A 19,959-nucleotide genomic window follows, 5' to 3' on the forward strand; every position below is an offset into this window, starting at 1 on the left:
CTTTGCTGCTCACTGCACCCTCCGCTAATTGCACACGCAGAAATGTACACGAATGCCACGGGAGAGAAGGGGTGAGGAAGGGCTGTATGGGTGGGAGGCAAAGAGCGCGAGTAGACAGCTCAGAAAAAAAAAGGCACGCAGACGGCGATTAAATAGTCCGCGGACTTCAAAAAATGTGCACAGATCACCACACGCTGCATTCCACAGCACGTCCCTGGGTGAACCGTGCCACAAAAAACCTGCGTGACTGCCAGCACGCGACCTTTTTTTTTCTTGTCTTCCTCCACTCCTTTCGACTGCGCTGGCGACCGCGGACAAGACGAAGTGGAGGAGGAGGAGCGTGGAGCGCATCCTCGAAGGCGGAGCAGCTCACAACTTTCTTCCGGGTAAGACTGCGAATACCTGCGGTTTGTTTAGAGGGCTCGAATGATCCTGTATCCAAAGAGCCTTTAGGTCATCATCATAGCGCCGCCTTGATGTCCATTGTGTCCATGATTCCAACGATATGCGCACTCACCGACTTCCTCTCCTTCGTGCCTTCAACACGACATGTGACACACTCACGGTGCGCACAAGCGCGTGCCTCTTCCTGGAGGCCTCCCGGCTCACACACTCACGCGTGCCAAAGGCGTGTGGATTCAAAAGGAATTGGAGTGCGCCTGCCGCCACAGACTCATAGTCAAGTGGCGCCTCTCAGAGAGTATGCGGGCAGAACACTGACTCATGCCCCCACTGACATCGACAGACGTAGCACATCTGGGCAGTCGTTTTCCCCGTCTCCAATCATGAACACAGTAGCGGACCCCCTGAACACGCTGCAGGAGGAGCCCAACCGCAGGCGCTGCGTGCAAGCGTGCTGCCGGCCACGACTGGCAAGGGGCGCCACGCCCTCGCAGGGCGCCCAGAGGGCCGGCGCAGTCCGAGCGACAGACGGAAAGGGCTGCAAACAGCGCGTGCCCCCCCTTTCCAATGCCGAGGCGCGTGCAGGCGAAACATGCGCCACGGATGACGGGAGCACCGCGAGTGGCGCCAGCGAGACCTCCCGGCTCCAGCGTGGAGAGTCACCCCCCACTGCCCCCTCGCCGGGTGCCGCGGCCTGAAGCGACGGCGTCCGCCTGTATCGAGGCGTGCAGTGCACCCAGGCCTGTGTGGCGGCGGACTGCGCGGCACGCGTGCGCAGCAGGAGCAGGAGAGCGCGCTAGGCGCACGACCCGGCTCACTGGCAGGCGGCTCGCCCCTCTTGCGGCAGGGCTGGGGGTGAGTGGTGGCTGCATGCGTGCAGTCCCTCTTGACGTATTGGCGGTGACGCAAAAGCTGCGCACACGACTCTGACAGAGGGTGCCCTACACGCATGCGGGGGGGGAAGCGATCGGCCGCTCTCCTCTTTCTTCATCGCTATCCGTTCACACGCGCCCGCTTCGGAGTTGAAAAGCAGTCGAATACACACACATATACAGACACAGCGGGGAAAAAAAGTGGGCCACTCACGCGCCTAAGGAAGGGTGCTGTTGAAAGGCTGGAGGAGAGGCAGCGCGGGGGGGGGTAGGGGGAGGGCAACAGCGAAGAGAGAAGGGCGACAACGCGCAAATGTACCCCTGCGCGGTGGGGGTGAAGGATGAAAGGAAGCAAGTGAAATGTGCGCCGGTGGCGTGTTGTGTTGAGCGCTCCTGCTCTGAAGTCCCTCCTGTAGCCCCGGTGAGTGCGCGCCCGTGCAGACGCGCCTTCCATATGCTGTTTTCCCTCATTTCGGTACAGTCCGCCCCCATGGTCTCTGCTTTTCTTTTCTATCCTGAAGGGGCGGCGTGCAGCTGAGACGACAAGAGACAGTAGCCGAGAGGCAGGCTATCTACGAATTCACCGAAATGTGCACGTGCTGGCGATGAAGAGATTGGTTGAAGTCAATGAACAAAAGACCCAAGCGACACCATCGAAGAAAAAAGCGGAAGCCGCTGAGGGGCAAGAAAGAGAGTGAGACAGAGGGAGAGAGAGCACGGCCAAAGGCGGCCCCCGGGAGACGCAGCACAATGACATGCAGGCGGGGCTTCTGTGGGCGCAGGCGCGGCAGCCCCCGGCCGTTTGCGAAACAGGTTCGCCCCTACGCGGCATCGCCCCTTGTCTGCCAGTTGAACCACGTTGGAGGAGTGTTCAGGCTGGGTATCCCGGCGGTGTCGACTGGCAGCTTTTTGAAGCACGGCGGCTTGCGTGGCGCACGCACGGCGGCCTCTGTCATGGATCGGGCTGACGGGCGCACTGGCGGCGGCACAATGGGCACACGAGCGGTGCTTCCATTACTGCACCAGATCGGCTTCAGCGGAGGCCCCGAAGGTACGCACGCGGCGCTAGCAGACGACGAAATCGAGCCGCACTCTCGAAGCGAAGGGCCTTTCGTGCAGGCGCTGGAGCTCTTCTCCTCGATGTGCTTTGACGTTTCTTCCTGCCGCGCCCGCCGAAGCGCATGCCGTGCATACATCAGCTCCGTAGAGAGATAACGGATGTTCTCCAGTGTGGGCGCTGAGTGAGAGACGATGTCTGCATCCCAGCTAACCATGTCTACAGCACTGAGCACGAAAGGCGACGATTCCTGCTGCGCCCCTTTGGTTGCAGGGGCAGGGGAGGGCCCTCGACTCCCACAGACGGCTTCCTTGCCGGCTAGGGCACCATCGCCTTTCCATGCGCTATTGCTGTGCTGCGTCCCCTCACCTTCTGACCCCGCCTTGACCTTCATTTCTCGAAGACGCGACAGCCAATCGATGCCCCCGGGGAGGGCTTTGGCCCCCGTCCTCGGCGCCGATGGGGCCGGCGTGCCCTCCAGCTGCATTAGTAGTTTTTCAAACTGCTGCACGAAGAAAACCATTGCTTCGAACCGAGACATGCGCCCGAGCTGCTTCCATGCCTGATGCTTGTGGCGCTCCATCAAGTGCCAGATGGAGGGAGCCGCAGCGGTGCACTCGCCTTGATCGGCTTGCTGGCGCAGCGCATAGAACATTAACCGCTGCACATCTGTTAGCAACGGGCTCGTCTCGAGGTCGCCAATGTAGAAGTCGAAGTACTTGACGACTTCGTGGTACTTCTCTGGATACGACAACTCCATCGCGTACCGCGAGAGACCAGTGACGGCAGCGGGCGAAGCAGAGCAACAATGGGAGGGGGGAGGCACAGGCGATGGGGAGATGCGACGAGGACTGGCGGTTGCCCGAGGCCAGTAGATGGATGTAGCTGCCCACGTACGGAAGAGCCGGGGTGGCAAGACGCGCAGGCTCACGAGAGAAAAGAGCGCACCACAGATATGTAAAGATGACGATATCCCCAAACGCGAAGGACTGCGGGGAGCGGCAGCGATGCAGCGAGGGGAGAAAGCAGCGCTTGTGCTCTGCTCTCCCACATGACCACGCGCTCCACTGGCCAACCGTCGCGCGTCTACGGGAGAAAAAAAAGACGATGAGGAATTTGTCAAGAGTGGTTCCTCCGTCAGGGCGAGAAGGCGAGATGGTGCCACAGAGAAGGCCCGAGCGCGCACGTGCGCATGACAAGCAGAAGTGATGGTGGACGGAGGATGTGGGGAGGAGCAGAAGGAAAAGGGGATGGCATCGGATTCGAGAGAGGGATGGCAGCAGCGCAGGAAGAAATGCGGCGATCGCGACAGAGTTCGCTGTCCTGCCGCGGCACACCACCTAGCAAAAGAGTACAGCCCGTGTGAGAACCACCCATCTGTTGTTTCTTGGGCCAAGAGGGGAGGGCTTCGAAGCACGGCAAGGCACCTCTGGTAGACAGATGGCCAGTGGGCACGCATCGGGCACAGAATGCGCCCAGACAGGCGGCGTGCGTGACGAAGAGGTTGTATTCAAGCTTCATTTCCTTGTCAACTCGTGTGGGCGGAGAGAAGAAAGATGACACAAAGTCGCACGCTGCATCGACGGCACGAAAACAGCGCGAGAGCACACACAAGCATGCGAGGACTACACGACAAAGAAAAACGCCAGCATGCCGCTAGCTGGCGAGCGGTATCGGGGGAAGAGGAACGACCCGCTTAGCATCAGGCGCATGTACGCGCTGGTGAGCCGCCGGCTGCGGTAGGAGGTCGTCATAGTTAATCGCGTCAACACCAGACGCGCTTCCGCCACAGCGGCTTTGAAAAGCGCTGCAGAAAGCTCTTGTCGGCAGGGGGGAACAATAAAGTGCAATGCGCCCTCAGGGCAACGCAGCGCCGCACAGCAACGCACAGGAGGTGGGTTGGGTAGAGAGAGAGGGAGGGGGAAACGCGACGGCACAGTCACGCTCCCTATCCTCGCTGTTTGGATGCGTTTCTGTTGTTCTTTCTTTCTCATGGGGGGAGGTAGGGGGTCCCTCGCCCCGTCATATCCTACAGCCCCGCCGACCAAGTTCTTGCCCATGTTCCAGTGCAGGCCCGCATTGCAAAGGAGGGGAGGCTAAGGTGACGGACAGAAACACAGAGAGCAAGTCAGCACAAAGGTACACGAGGGCCGCCCACGTGCAATACAAATCAACCCTACGTGCAAGTCAAGATCTGCAGAAAAAGATGTGCAGCGCCCTAAAATCCACTGCTGGCAATACCGATGCGCGCACGCGTTCCCATGCCTTTACGCCCTCGTACACATATACGCCCACTCATCGGGTGCATCACCGGTCTATACAATTTCTGCACCCCTCTCTCTCGCTCACCGCCAGCCGTCCCCCCTTCACCCGGAGAGGGCAAGAGGCAAGAAAAGAGGAACGTCGCAATCGTGAAGAAAGTGCGCTTGCAGTCAGCACACACGAAAGAGAAGAAGCACCCGCAATGTCATTGTCACTCTCCACAGTCCCTTGCCAAGCCCACGAGAGGGGAGGGGAGAGAGTGTGTGGGCACCTCGCCGCGCCACACCGAAAAGCACCAAAGGTGCCTATCCAGCGTCCCTTTCGGCGAGATTGCCCTCTTTGATACGCTTCCGTCTACAGAGCTCTTTGGCTTTTCCTCCTTGAGTATTCGTGTGGGAAGGACTTAGCTCCGCACCATCTCCATCTCCTCCGCGTGCGCGCATGTGCGACGATGAGGGTCTGGCGTGTACGCTGCAACTGAAGCGCCGCAATGGCACACGTGCACGACAGCGGCTGGGCGCGCTAGCCACACTCCCCTCTCGGCCACCGCTAAAGTATGGTCACCTATAGGAAGCAGCGTGGGTGTCTGCGCATCTATTAGCAAACGCGCCTTGCCGCTCCACCGACCCCTCTAAACAGTGCACAGCCATCTTCACAGCGAGTGGGGCAGGGGCGGGGGCCAAAAGGCCGAAGGAAGCGACGCGAAAGCGCGGCGCCGACCACGATGCCGATGCTGGAGAAGAGAAGGGCACGTGCATGAAGGGGCGGCCGCATCACAGAGCAAAAGAAATCAGCCCATTGGCACCAGGAAAGCACTTCCACACACGCCACATACAAAACTTCAGAAAAAAAGCGACAGAGGGCAGGCGCTGCAAAGTCGCTGAGAGGGAGCCGCGCACGAGGGCACAGTCACAGCCACACGCGATGGCCGCTTTCTTGCGGCAGCACAGCTCTCAGAGGAAAGGAGAGAGAGAGAGACGCTGACGCCTAGACGGGGGGAGGGGGGAAGGGGGAGGCCAAGATGTCAGACGGGGGGGCGCACAACATGCAAAACAAAATGACCATTCGAGACACAGAGGAAAGAGGGAGGCATTATGGGTTTTTCTTTCGTCTTTCCGTCGAAGTAGGAGATATGGCGGCTGTGTGAGCTCTGACGCCTGCGGCTCACTCGGGGACGGCGGTGCACCGATCCCCTGCCAGAAAGGGGGCCTCTGCGGACGCTCCATACACGCGCACCAGAGCGCTGGCAGCCTCGCCTGCCTGCACGCAAACGTGTCACCCACGGCTTCGTGTCCCTACGCCGTGACACATCCTGTGCTTTTCCCCGGGGAGAAAGCGAGGAGGAGGGGAGGACGGTGCATCCGATGCGCGCCCGCTCTTCTGCTCTCCGGTGACGAGATGAGCGAAGGCAAAGAATGAGGGGCCCGAGCGCAAATGCCTCTGTGTCTTTGGCTGAATCAGCTGAGAGGGGGGCGGCAAAAGAGACGGTAAGCTTTGCGGTGTGGAGGCGCGCGGGCCCACACTCACACACGCACAAACCCAATCACATGCACAAACGAGGGCAAAGATCCGCTCCGATTCTCGCGGAAGGAGAGAGGAGGAACGGAAAGAGGGATACGGCGGGAGAAAGCGAAAGAGCCGACAGAAGACATTAATAAAGAAAAAAAATAAACATAAAAGCGAACAGAAACAACGGCACCGAGAGGCGGCAAAGATACACCCGGATACATCTGCAGTCCGAAGCAGTGGCGGTGGCAGCCGGGGAAGGGGTGCGCGCTATCGGGAACAGCCGTGCATCACAGCACCGTGACGCGCCTCACGCACACGCATCGGCACAAGGGTACAGCGTCGCGATCTCATACTGCGTGTGCGTGTATGTAGAGGAGTGGAGGAGGGGCGAGATACTACGGCTTCATTTTGTGGTGTTCATCACGCACAGGAGACACGAGACACGGCTGCGTACTCCTAATACGGGTGGTGGTAAGACGTGTTGGGCCCGCAGCCGCCGCGGTACGCTTGCGGTGGTGGGGGGCTGTAGTGCTGGTGACGCGAAGGCGGCGGTGGACCGTAGTGATGATGCGAAGGCGGCGGGGCGTCGTAGTGGTGATGCTGTGGTGTGGGCGGGGGACCATAGTGATGATGCGACGGTGGTGGTGGTGACCCTCCGTACTGAGGCGACTGAGGCGGCGCTCCATGGTGGTGGTGGTGGTGGTGGTACCCTTCACTGTAGGGGCTGTGAGGAGGGTAGAAATACGGCGGGCCTCCTCGTCCGCGGCCTCGTCCTCGCCCGCGCCCGCGACCACGACCACGGCCGCGAGACAAGGGTGTGAGGTCCGCGTAGAGATCGATCTCCTCATCTGGGTCTAGGAGAGCTGAGATCACTAATGCCTCCTTCTTCTCCATCTTCAACGGTGGCTGCTCGCTTGCCACATCGTCGTGCTCGCAGGAGAGTGCTGCCTCTTCAGCCAAGTCCGGGATGGAAGAGGGGGCGGGCGCTACGGAAGGCCGCAGGGATGGCGTGGGGTTTGCGCTGGGCCGGTTGGAGAGGCTGCGAGATTCCGTCGGGTCGGTGCCAACAGTAGCAGTGTGTGCCTCCTCCCTTTTTACTTTCGGCAGCGACTCGGCACGCGGCGCGGTGGCGATGGGGTCGGCATGAGTGGCCGCTGCCGAGGTCGCCTCACCGACCGCGTCGCGCTCTGCTTTTAGCTCATCCCTCTTCTTGGCCATTCGAGCTTTGAAGGCGCTAAAGCTGAGGGTCTCTGCATCGGCGGCGGAGGAGCTCGTGCCGCTGCTGCTACCCATCTCCTGCCCCGCAGTGCCGCTTCCGTGAAAGGCGCCGCCCGCGTTCGTCTGTGCAGAGGACACACAGCTAGCCTCCAGGTCACGAGTGACGGCCTCCATCACACCGGCCTTCACTTCTGCGCGACGGCTAAGGAGAGTTTGAAGGGCCGTCAGGGCGACTGTTGCGACGCTCGCTGGCGTGGCGGGGAGGGCAACGACAGCTTCCGACGCCTCACGCGTAAGCATCTTCATATCCTCGACATCGATGTGGCCGTTCTCTTCGTATGACTGCAGCACTACCTTCACGTGCTCGCGCACCTCGCGCTTGTTTGACAAGGACATGAGAGAGGCGCTGTGCGTGTGCGTGTGTGTATCTGGCGCAGATGCGTCACGTAGAGAGCAGCTGTGTAACGTGAGGGCTTCTATACCACACTGATAGTTCACTGTTGTATGAGCTGATGGTCCTGTTCGTTAGCGGAGACTCCCGGCACACGACAATAACACAGCGTGGAAGCTGCAACCGCACACCTGCACAAGGCGAGATCAGTTAGGGGAGAGGAGGTCGTACGGTAGCCAATAACAGAAAAGAAGCAGCGTGGTGCAAGTGGGTAGCTGCAGTGATTCAGCGCAGGCTCCAAGAGAGAGAAAGCGAAAGATGAAGCAGAGAGGCAGAGATTTGGTGATGAATGCCTGCATGGTAATCGCGAAAGGCGGCCATCAGCGCAGGATGCCGAGAGCAGGGAGAGTATAGAATGCGGGCGAGTCCCCTCGGCAATTCTGGAGCGAAGGGCGCTGATACAGCTGATTGAATTCGTGGGCGTGATAGGCACCTGCGCTGTTCCTCCTCCTCTTCCTCTCGGCGCGCTTTTGCACGCCGTACGCAGAAGCGAAAGAGAGAGAGGAGAGCATTGGGGGGGGCGAAGGGAGCGGGTACGAACGGTGGCATGCAAGCACGCCATCCGTAGGCTGTCGCTATGAGCCCCTAGCCACCATTTTCAAATCACTTCTTTGAGTCTGCGCGTGTGTGTGTGTACGTCTTGCAAGCAATTGTCATCGCAGCGGGAGCAGAGGCAAGGCTGTCAGGGATACAGGTGGGGCCACACTGAACGCAGACGCGGAGATCTGAACAAACGCTGGCAGGGGCTCTGTGCAGCTCCACCGTGTGGTTGTGTTTGGTTTGTCGTCGTCACGCAAAGCGGTCCGCCACTTGCCACGCCTTTATGCGATACTCTGCGACAGGGTTTGTCACGAAGTTTTTCTCGTACAGTGCCTCGCGAACGCGCTGCTGATCGCGCTGCTGACGCAGCTCATCATGCGAATACAGCTGGTTGCGCTGGAAGTCGCGCTGAAAGTACCTCTCGCGGGCGACAAACTTGGTACAGTTGTTCCACATCAGTATCACGCCGAAGCACGGCCAGAAAGACCAGCGGACGGACGTGCCCGTCTTGTTGAGGAAACGGGTGTAGAGGAAATTCACGAAGGAGGCACCGAATAAACTCGTGACGAGCACAGGCGTGCAGCGCGCATTGGTGTTCATGATGGTGCGTAGGTTCCAATGTGACTCACCATCCTCTGGCTTAAAGACGCGCTCGACAACGCCGGCGTTGGGCACCTCAGCGTTCTCCAGAAAGAAGTCGAAGTGACGAAAGTTGGGCTCAAAGCGGTTGTCTATCATGACCGTCGGCACCGACCCGTGCCAGTTAAACGACGTCGGGCCATTGGCCTTGCCAATCGTGAAATGGCCCTGAGATCCGCAGCCGCCAGACATTCTGCGGAACGGACTAGCGAGGCGCACGCTAGAGAGACTGAAGCAAGCAGAAATGGGGGAAGGGATGAAAAGCGGGGGGGAAGGGGTCGCGCCGCAGAAGACCTGCGTTCCCGCAAAAGCTAGCTTGAGGTGAGGCGGTTGCTATGTGCGCTGCTGCGCTTGTGAGGTGAGCATACCATACATATATATATATATAGTTGTATATATACATATATGTATGGTATGCTTTGCAGGCGGCAAAGTGCGAGCAGAGAGACGCCAAACACCGCCGCAAAGAAGGGTGAGGGAAGGGAAGGAAAGGGGGATGTGGCGATATCGAGACAAAGGTGCCGCAGCACGTGTATACCAGTACAGCAGCCCTATTAGTATCGTTGCCAGGTCTCTCGAGATATACGTGGCAGCAGGAGCAGCGAGCAGCTGTCAAGTGGCAAGGGTAGAATGCAGGGGGAGGGGGGTATAGGCGAGACTGAAAGATGCCGAACCGTCAGGTCACTCGGATACCGAGAAGCCTGCTCGAGCGAGCGAGAGAGAGAGAGAGGAGAGAGGCACGGTAGAATAGCTGCGCCTCGGTCAAACAGGCAGGCGGCGCAAGCGTTCCCATGGCCATGAATGTTTCGAGGTGGGGGAAATGAAAGAGGGCGAAGTGTGGCGAAGCAGCGATTCGCACTAACCCCTTCACCTCCCAAAGGAAAGCGGACCAGTGCACGAGACTTCTGCTCAACAAGGCGTATAGACGCCTGTGAAGGTGCACGCCTGTCTGTCTCGCCTGTGTGTATGAGTGGAGCCGGCGCACTTGCTCTTCGGCCGGCTACATGCAAGTGCGGCCGTTTTCACCTCTGCTGTGTTTTATTTGTTATTTTTGCACACACACACACACCCTCAGGGAGGGGGGAAAGGGGATACTTTCCAGTGCGCCAAGGATGATAGCAACTGAGTGTACATGAGAGAGAGGGGGGGCGAGTAATCGAAAGCGCGCGTGCGGGAAAAGAAAAAGGGATGGGGGTGAATAGGGCCGCAAAAATGTGCGCACGCAAAGGGTGCTATAAAAAAAACAAAAAGAGGAGGAAAGTAAGCACGAGCGCATCGCGCATCTCTATGCCTGCGTGTGGAAGACGTGCAAGCAAATCTACATCGCGAAAGAACTACTACCAAGACAAAGGCGCAACCACACGTGGCTCACTGCACCACAGATAACGACAACGACGCACAGTCACTCGCTCTCTCTTTTCCTCCTCTCTCTCCCCCTCCCCCCACACACGCGTGCACGTGCGCATTTCCACTCCGATGAAATTCCCCTCTCAGGTTTACGACAGGGGCTCGTGTGTGGCCTGCGTCAGAAGACGGGGCGGAGCGTAGAGCTCGTAGTTGATGGGGCATTGCATATACTGACGAATCAGATCTCGCAGTTCATTATTCTGTGCTCGCAAGGTGTCTGTGTCGCTGATCAGCTTCTTTCGCTGCTGGAGCTGCGCAAGGTGCTGGCTGAGGGCGTCCTCCAGCTCTTCCCATACCTGCAGGTGGTCCTTGGGCACCGTCTCGGCCATGTTGCGCCAGTACTCCTTCTCCGCCGCGCGCCGCTTTTCGGCAGCCCGAATCTCGCTGGCGGTTGTTTGCTTCGCTGTAGCACCTCTGGCCGCCAGTTCCTTCGCCTCCTCCGCAGCGCGCTGGAGAAGGAAAGCCTGTAGGGCCTTCAGCGCCTCCTGCGGGTTGATGAGCGCCACCGTCTCATCCTCGTTTTCCACGACGAAGTACTGCAGCATGTCTTCCACATCGCTTGTGCGGTTGAGCCCCAACGTTGTCAGAATACCCTCAACATCCGCCTGCTCTTGTGTCGTGCCCTGGACCGAACGGATCGCGTCTCGAACGGTGTCGTCCACTAAAAATTTCGCCTGCGACTTGAGAATGCTGAAGAGCACTTGCGCCGCCTCTGACATTTCTACCTCCAGCGGCTCTTCAGGCCGCTCGTCTAACTCGTCTTTCTGAGCCTCCACCCACATCTCCTCCCGGGGCCAGTAGTGTAACGCCGGCGGTTGCCATGGCATCTGCAGGAGTTCCTCATACACAACGCGGTCCGCCTGCAGGCACTCCTGCGCAAGGGCCTGGCACTTGTCGTGGTGGAGTTTCCACAGCTGCTCGTACTTTGCCTTGTCTTTCCTCTCGAACATCGAAAACTTTGCTTTGGTGTCGGTGTACTGCCGGTCGAAGCGGTACAGCTGCTTTGTCAGCTCGTTGTTGGCGCGCTGAAAGCGCTTTTCCGCGTCCTGGTAGCGTGCGAGCAGCGTCGCAAGCGTCTCCTGCAGCCGAGCAATTTTCTTCTTGTACTGCGCTTGTGCATTGCGGTTCTCTTTCACGCGCTCCCGCAGCACCTGCAAGTTGTACATGAGGCGCTCGCCGTTGAGAAGGTAGTCGGCCTTGGATTTCTCGAGCTCCTTGCGCAACGCGTGCACATCGGACTGGTGTTGGCGCTTGACCTCGTTGTAGTCCTCGTAGCCAGACTCGTATCGTTCTTCGAGCTGCTGCTGGGCCTCCGCGAGCTTTTGCTCACGTTGTTTGCGGTACTCGACCTCCTTTGTGCGCCGCATCTTGACCAGTTCCTTCACTTCTCCAGCACACCGGTCCAGGTAGGCCTTACGCTCTGCCTCGTACGTCTTCTCGATATCCTGCAGCTTCGCCGTGTACTGATGCAGATAGTCATCCGTGCTGGTGCGCATCGTGTCGATGAGCCGGCTGGCCTCGTCCTTGTTCGTCCTGAGCAGAGCAACATACTCTTCCTCTCGCTGCTGCAGCTGCGCACGCACCTCTGATATGAGCTTCTCCTTCACGCCAATGAGCGCCTCACATTCCTTGCGCTGCTCTGCGAGGGCTGCGTGGAGCTCGTGAGGGACGCCAAGGCGGTAGAGCGCCTCGAAATGTAGGTTCAGCGCTTCGTGCTGCGCGTCGGCGCCGCTGCTTTCTTGAATCTGCCCGAGCTGCTGCTGCACATCCTGCGCGTGTTGACGGCGCTGTGACTCTGCCACCTCAGCGGCGGCACGAATGTTGGTGGCGGCGGCGATGTTCGCGTGACGCAAGGCCGACATTTGGTACCGCGTGTCAGACATCTTCTGCTCGACTACAGAGGCGGAGGAGGTGCTGTGTGAGGATCCTACGGCAGATTCATTTTGGCCGTCGCGCTCGCATAGTTTGCTTCGAATGCGCGCCCGCTGCGCCGCAAGCCGCTCCTCCAGCTGCGGCGTCTCGTCAGCCATCGAAGTCAGATCAGAGAAAGTTGTGCGAGTCGGACACGAAACCGATGACGTCTCGAGGCGGGGAAGGGCAGAAGAGAGTCGTGGGTGAGACGGTGGGGGAACGCTACAGCGGCCGTATTGTCAGAGCAGTGGGCCGCGTATGACTGAGATAACACAGTTTGGGAGGGGCGTTTCCCCCTTTTCATGATTGCTTAGCGGGCGGTGTCCGCGAGTGTGTTCGTGGCAGCGAGAGACGAAGAGAGAGAGAGAGCAGATGGCCGAGGAGCAAACAAAAAAGGGCGTGCAAGGCAAGTTCGTAGGGGAAGGGGGAGGCGTGCAGACAAGAAGGCAGTTGCTGTCCATGGCTCCTCCTTGACAGCTTGCCAATTCGCCAGCAATGCCTCTGCATGATAATTCGAGCTCTTGGACATCACCATCAAGCCTGGCTTCGACATGAACTCGCAGGCACCGAAGCTGCCGGGAGTATGAGCGTTTGTAGCTCTGAAGCCCAGAAAGGGGAAAGGGCGGGCGACACATGAAGTGTCTCCGGACGGAGCGTGCGCACAGAAAAGGGCGATTCGAAGAAACAGAATGCCGGGAGGTACTCTTACCCCCCAACCACCACCCGCCCCCACAAACCTGTTGCTCGCCATCCCTCCGCTGGATGAGTGCGTGCCTCTGCCGGCGCGCACACAGGTCAAAGTCGAGTTGGCTTGTGTGCTCCCAACATTCACTTGGAACACGGAAGAGACAAATCAATTTGAGGATACAAAACGCAGAGCACAGACGCAGAAAAAAAGAGAGCACAACGCCGCGAACACGCCGAAGTTGGTGACGTATGCCGAAAGGGCGATAAGAGAGAGGGAGAGAAACAAGACGCACAAAGACACGCCCTCATCCACAGACTGTCAGCACCAGTGTGGCGGGAGGAGTGAGAAAAGAGGTCAAGGCGAAGCAGGGAAAGAGCGTGGAGCCGCTTTTTCCTCTCCCTTTCTATGATACCTCGCTGTCCTTTCGCCCATTTCTGTGCAATCATGTAAAGGGAAATGTTCGCTCCCGTTACAGAACGACCTCGGCGGAAGAGGGAGACTGCGCAGGGGAAGGAGAGGAGACGAGGGCGCCTCACAAAGGAAGCCAGCGTAGCGACACGCAAAAACAAAATGAAGAGATGGCACTCGTTGTTGTGATCGAAAATGCCCCCCCCCACACACACAACAAAAATGAAGAGCCTCTATGCCGTTTCGGGGTAGAGAGGAAAAAAAGAGGGGGAAAGCCGCGTCGACAACTTGACAGGCCAGGCACGCTGCCGTGCGGGTTCGCCATGTGTGCGTCTCTCTGTCTCTCCGGCTCGCACACACCACACTCTAATGAACCGCATTGTCGTCCTTTTATTCCCCGGTACCACGGCATGCGCCGCACGCCTATCAATGGGGACAATGCGCGCGCACATGAACACACACACCCATGCGCGTGCATCTGAGCGCGTGCTGGGGGAAGGGCGTTGAGCTGCAGAGGGACCTCGAGACACAAGCAGCGGTGGCACAGGCCGAAGGCCAGCGCGTTCCTCTGCATGAGCCGCCATTCAAGCTCACCGACTGAAGCGATAGTGAAGCAGGGGGACGGTCCCTGAGAGAAGAGGAGCGGGGGAGCGCCATAGGACATCTTGCAAACGGGCGCAACGCAGCGTGCATGTTACCCCTTCTTCGGCTTCTTCCTGGACCACGTAGGTGATATGCCCCGCCATCCGTACCTCGTACCGTGTGCACCAGCGTCCTCTACGTACCCCTTTTTGCAGCACTCGCACAAACACATAGCCTCACCTCCGTGGCACCGCCTCCTTGACGCCGCAGCGCAATCCCTCTGATGCCCTCTCGCACAGGCAGAGGCACACACACACACACATACAGAGAGAACCCAAAGCGAGAACTGGTCGACCAGAGCCTGAAGCGAAGCACAGAAAAGAAGAGCAAAAACGCCAATAAAGGGCCAACGAGAACGCCGGATAATCCCTCTTTCGCAGGCGGATACCGTCGGCCACACATAAACACACGGCGTCACAGCAGAAGCGGGAGAGATGAAGAGAGCGCGTCCCCCTTCTCGCTCTCCCTTCTTCTCTGCCCCCGCGCCGTGGCAGCTGAACGCAACTACGCCATAACGACGCAGACGTCGTCGCTATCCCGATTTTTGCCACGGCCACGGAGGCGCTTGGAGGCAGAGTAGGGATGGGAGGAAGGAACGGTAGAAAAGGGGTCTACGAAAACACAGAGAAGCGACAAGCGAGACAGACACAATAGAGCACCGCAATGAGCGCGCTCTTCTGGTGCGTACTCTCCCCCGGCGCACACGCGGCGGCAGAGCCCCGTCATCAATGCATCCCATCTCGCCCTCCTCGTGAGAGGCTCGAGGGCAGGCATTCCTCCTCCACGGAGGCGCCAGCGCCGAAGAGCTGCACACCACGCGCGCCGTCCCGCGAGCACGAGAAGCCGCCGCGCAGGTCGTACATGGACCCGCTCTGCACCGTCGAGTTTGTGTACGGCGAGGCAGATAGGCCAAGCTCGCTGCGCTGATGGCTCTTCGCCGGCGTCTCGTCCACGTAGTTCTTAGCCGGCGTGGCCACCTCAAGCACGCCTTGGACGTAACGACTTAGCTCCGTGTTGGCGCAACGAGCCAAGCACTGCTCCACGGCGGGCAGGTGCGCATTCGCCTTCACCACCAACGCCGCGTAGGGCACCGACTCCAGAGAGGGGTAGCGTACCAGCTCCTCGATGATCCGCACCAGCACCTCCTCCTTCGGCGCTACACGAAGGAGCAAGCGACCAAGAGAGTTCAACGCCTGGGGTATCTGCAGATAGGCGGAGAGGGCGAGCACCCTGCTGGGCAGCTGCTCCTCCAGTGTCTGAAGCGCGGCCGTCGGCGGGATTGTCGGCAGCGGTGGTGCTCGGACAGCGCTGCGCGCGGCCTCCGTGGCGCAACGGTGACAGTGGCACTGAAAGTATGCGTACTGCGGTCGCTCCACGAGCTCCCCACCGCTGGGCGGGTGATGTGCAGAGCAGTAGGAGCACAGTGGCAAGAAGACACTGCTAAACGGCAGGCGATACATACACAGCAGCTGATAGGGAGTGCTGCCCTTCATGGAGGCGGAGTCGCCACTGGAGCCGGCCTGTGCTGTGCACATGAGCGGCTGGGGCTGCGGCGCCTCACTCGCACCAGCCACAGGGCCACGCATGCGGGGGTCGTTGAAGGCCATTTCGTAGAAGCACTCCATCGCCTCCACATACACGGCAGGGCTCTGCGTGTCTGAGAACATCTTGAGCAGCTTCTCTAAGAGAACAGCGCTGAGCATCGAGATGTTGTGCGGGCACTGCTTAGCGAGGTGTTGTGCAACACGAAAAACGGCTATTTGGGCTTCGGCCATGCACGTATTGGCGGCCAAACTGCCCATTACCTCGAGAGCGTCGAGGTGGAGGTAAGTGCGCTGCACGCGCAGCAGGTCCACTTCCGCCATCGTGGCGAGCGCCTCGCAGAACACCTTCGATAGATGGTGTTTGTGGTCACCGCAAAGCTGATCGCGGATCGGCTGAAGGACATCGATGTCCAGGCGCGTGTCGCGGATGCAGTGCTGCAGGAGGCAGCTGCTCATGTCTGTCATGGTGAGGAACAGACGGCCGAGCCGCTGCCGCTCGACGCCTTTGCTGTTATGAATCACAGTTACTGCAGGCGCACAGAGGGTGGGCGGCTGCTCCGACGCCTCCTCTGGGAGCAAGCGCAGCAGGCGGTCCATGGCAGCGAGCGCACGCGAGACGAGGTACGCAAAAGAAGATGGAAGCCGCACCTTCCAGGTGCAAGCGAGGTGGTAGGCGGCGCAGAGGCAGCGAGCAAGCACATCTCCGAAGAGGAACGCCATCGCGCCATCCACGAGCTTGAAGACAAATTGAAGCTCCTCTATGTCCATGCGCTCCACCAGCTTCGCGAGCACAAAGTGCAACACAAAGTGGACGTACTCCACAAGCGGCAGCGGATCCGGCGTGGCGCGGAAGTGGCAGGGATGAATTTCCAGTGTCGACAGGAGCGGGTACATGACCAGCGCGCTCATCACAATACCGTAGGCCTCGTTCTCGTCAATCGTCTGCATGCACTCTTGAAGCAAGTCGTACAGCACGTTGATGCTAACAGCGCCACTCGCAATGTCCCCACCGAGTTTGCGGTTGTTGAGGTGCACCTCAGAAAGCAGCTGCATACTGGGACTGGGGTGGGGGTGCACACACACCACGTGCGACCTATTGATCCAGCCACCGGACGCGATGCGGTAGTACTCTCTCGAAGGATCAGTCGCGTCGACGGCAGTGCTCACCACCCGCAGTAGTCGTCCCGCGTACAGTAGCGAAAGACGATAGCTCTTCTCGCGAGGGCGAGTGTGCACCGCCGCCTTGGCGTCATCGTAGTCTAGCATTGGGTTACGGATCACCACCTGCGGCTGCGCCAGTAGTTCCTCCTGCACACTGAAGCACTTCTCGCACAGGAGAAATTCGCATGGAGACGCCACGCAGCCAAACCAGCGCACATCGGAGCCGTCTGATAGCGCCTTGCACACGGAGCACTGCCGCCCAGCCGGTGCCGCGGCAAGCTCGTCAAAGCCGTGGCAGGGGTGCGAGCCGTGACGGTACGCCATTTTTTTTGCTGCCGGAGATACACGTCGGGGAGCGGCGGTAGCGGCAGAAAGGCAATGAGCGAAAAAGAGAAGCGTATACAAACACTCTCTCTCTGTGGCACACCGTTACAGACGTGCAACAATATGTCCGCTTCTATGGCGCGTCAGGTGCGAGAAGGAGCACCGCAACAGCCGAATAAACGCCGAAGAGCAAAAGAGAATCCTCCACACGGCAGAGCGTCTCCGACTACCACGAGCGTGAATGGGGGAGGCGAGGCAACGACTGTGACTCGGGTGTGTATACGTGTGTGTGTGCGTGTGTGCGACGACACCTTCGCGAGCCGAGAGGAAAGATGAAGAGAGAATTCGGTTCGGCGCACGTGAGGTGAGAGGAGGCGGAGCGGAACACGCAAAGAGAGCGAGAGAAAGAGGAAAGGGGAAACGGGAAGAGGCGACGCTCACACTGGCGCACGAAGAGAAAAGACGTAAAGAGATGAAGGAGGAAGGGGAAAGGGGGAAAAGGGGGCACGACGTTTGCGCTGGTGCCTGAGCCCGAAAGAAAGAGTGTGTGAGTGTGTTCTATGAAGATCGATTAGAAAAAAGGAAAAGCGAACGAAGAAAGTTTCTCGCTGACCGTGGGGCTCGCCTTCTCAGACGTGTGGCAAACGCAGAAAGCAAAAAAAAAGAAGACACACACACACGCACAGGCGTGAGTCCGACGCTGACGAACACCACAATGTCGCCGAGACACAGTGGAGATTGAGGGGCAGACGGCGAGTGAGAGGTGGGGTTGATGTCACATGCCTCTTGTTCCCTCCCTCCACAGACCTCTCGTGCTAGCTCCCACCTTGCAGCTAATCGGCTCCTTAGCAGAGGCGCGCGTGTATGTGTTATCGGAGGGAGGCTATACGGCACGCGCGTGTATTCCTCTCTTCTCTCACGATCCTCTGCTCAGTTTGAAGCGCGCCACTGCTGTTTTCCCGTCAGTCGCTCGTATTATGTGTACGTGTGTGTTGATGTATGCGCTACCTCTCTCTCTCTGATCAGCGGCGCGTGAGTTAGAAGCCTCGTTGCGTGTCTCGATAACAGGTCTATGTGAGGAGCCGGAGAAGACGGATTCGGAGGCTGAGCAGCGGGGAGGAGAGCGGGCGGCGCCGAACAGAGAAAGGGCGAAAAGCGACTCGCCGACACACAGACACGTTCCCGAAGAGATGAGGACGCAAGAGCACCCTACCGCTCTGCGTTCCCAGGTGATAACTGGGCGAGTGATGTATACCAAAGGCGCTCGTCTGCTGCCTCTGTCTTCTTTGGTCTTCCTTTCCTGTGCGTCCCTCGTGCGAGTCTCGGTCAATTCTATTCACTTTCTCTTGCTCTGTGCGCGCGCGCGTACTCGTGGTGCTGTCGACGGCAGATGATCGAGTAGGACCACAAGCAAGGCAAATAGAGGCACTAATGCACCACAATGCGAACCAGAGATAAAGTCTGGCGAAGGACCCTGAGTCAAGCGGGAAAACTCAACGGAGGAGCGCAGCAGAGAGGTGTACCCGAGGCCTTGTGCGTGTTTTCGTAGGGCCTGGCGAGGCGGATGATTGGATGCGAAGGAGAGAGGTGGGGCGGACGGCACAGAGAAGAAACACTCCTGAGAAAAAAAAACGAGGAAAAAATACGTGGAAAGGGAGTGAGGGATCTCTATCAGTTGGCTTCTTCTTGACGTTATAATGATTTTATGGTGCGGGGTCAGAGCGTGCTTCTTGCTTTATGGGTATCTCTTGTCACCGATGGCAGGGGGTCTCTGAGGTCGCGGCTTGTGTGTGTGTGTGTGGCTGGAGGGGGGGCAGCGGCGCTCGCGCCTACCTCTCTCAGGGCCGGTTCGTATCTGTCTGTGTGCTCCGATGTTCAGTCGCCTTCGTCGAATGCGAGGTCTTCACGACGGCGTGGCCGCAGAGAGACGGAAGAACAGGCGAGCTCCGAAAGGTCAACAAAGAAGGCGGTAAGAGTCACCGTGGATGCCAGCGAACGTGAACGATACACACAGCCGAGATTGCTTGATACCACTCCCTACGCAGGTTGAGCGCGCGTGGTCGTGTGCCGAGAAGGTGGCCGCAGATGCAGCAAAGGAAATAGATGGAAAGGGAGAGAAAAAGGCGGCGAAGAAATATGTGACCGGTGAGAGCACGTTGAGTGCAGGCATCCATCGAAACAACGGCAGCTGCCTCACCCTATGTGCATGAATGTGTGGGATGGCCGAAGAGGCTGCGAACGCATAGCAGGAGCGGGTCGCACGACGTGTCGCGGTGTTCCATGAGCCACGGCTGCCAAAGCGTCTGCACTGAGCAGCAGACGAGAGCCATGTTGAAGGGCAAGAGGCCTCTTCTGCAGTCTTCCTTCACGACCAACTTCGAAGTCGCCTCACAAAACATGCGCGCGCACCAGCCTCCCCGCAGGCAACGCCGGGCGGCCGGGCAGTGACATTTCCGGTGCACCGTTGCGGCTTATCTGCTGTACGGTGTGACATCCACTCTCTCCTCAATGGGGGGGGGGCAGAGCAAGCGAGATACCGAGCACAATAGTGCGCCCATCAACACGATTCCTGCTCCTCTGACACCCCGCCGTTCTGTCTCCTGCTGCTGCAAAATGGTGCATGACTTCTGTGACACAAGCCGTTGCGTACTTGCGGAACCGCTTGTTTCCTTCGCGGGAGTCCGTGTGTAGGTGCCTCGCCCTGCACGCAACGAGGCCGACATGTCATCACCCGCTCGGTTGTGCGCCACTGAAAACAGAGAACGTCACACGCACGTGCACACACAAAGGCAGAACCACTCTCACCTCGGCAATGCCGCCGCGAAATCACCATTCACGACCTCGCGGAGTGGCCTCTCACCAAAGCAGCTACTCCTCGGTGCGTGCTTGGTGGGGCTACCGTTTAAGCGAAAGCTTCCGATTCC

The 19,959-nt window shown here is 59.0% G+C and overlaps 5 protein-coding genes across 5 annotated transcripts; all 5 read right to left on the reverse strand.

Moving 5' to 3' along the window:
* Positions 1–2,095: 2,095 nt before the first annotated feature.
* On the reverse strand, positions 2,096–3,091 carry LSCM1_00700 (uncharacterized protein; the record flags this gene model as incomplete). Its single annotated transcript, XM_067318342.1, has 1 exon — positions 2,096–3,091. One exon carries the CDS (start codon positions 3,089–3,091, stop codon positions 2,096–2,098), a length of 996 nt encoding a protein of 331 aa, XP_067174447.1.
* Positions 3,092–6,558: 3,467 nt separating this feature from the next.
* On the reverse strand, positions 6,559–7,716 carry LSCM1_00701 (uncharacterized protein; the record flags this gene model as incomplete). Its single annotated transcript, XM_067318343.1, has 1 exon — positions 6,559–7,716. The coding sequence occupies one exon, from the start codon at positions 7,714–7,716 to the stop codon at positions 6,559–6,561; it is 1,158 nt and encodes a 385-aa protein (XP_067174448.1).
* An 844-nt stretch (positions 7,717–8,560) lies between these two features.
* LSCM1_00702 (uncharacterized protein) lies at positions 8,561–9,142 on the reverse strand (the record flags this gene model as incomplete). Its single annotated transcript, XM_067318344.1, has 1 exon — positions 8,561–9,142. The coding sequence occupies one exon, from the start codon at positions 9,140–9,142 to the stop codon at positions 8,561–8,563; it is 582 nt and encodes a 193-aa protein (XP_067174449.1).
* A 1,304-nt stretch (positions 9,143–10,446) lies between these two features.
* LSCM1_00703 (uncharacterized protein) lies at positions 10,447–12,387 on the reverse strand (the record flags this gene model as incomplete). Its single annotated transcript, XM_067318345.1, has 1 exon — positions 10,447–12,387. One exon carries the CDS (start codon positions 12,385–12,387, stop codon positions 10,447–10,449), a length of 1,941 nt encoding a protein of 646 aa, XP_067174450.1.
* A 2,344-nt stretch (positions 12,388–14,731) lies between these two features.
* LSCM1_00704 (uncharacterized protein) lies at positions 14,732–17,035 on the reverse strand (the record flags this gene model as incomplete). Its single annotated transcript, XM_067318346.1, has 1 exon — positions 14,732–17,035. One exon carries the CDS (start codon positions 17,033–17,035, stop codon positions 14,732–14,734), a length of 2,304 nt encoding a protein of 767 aa, XP_067174451.1.
* Positions 17,036–19,959: the final 2,924 nt, after the last annotated feature.

This window comes from Leishmania martiniquensis, chromosome 36, assembly GCF_017916325.1.
Source record: "Leishmania martiniquensis isolate LSCM1 chromosome 36, whole genome shotgun sequence".
Taxonomy (NCBI): domain Eukaryota; phylum Euglenozoa; class Kinetoplastea; order Trypanosomatida; family Trypanosomatidae; genus Leishmania; species Leishmania martiniquensis.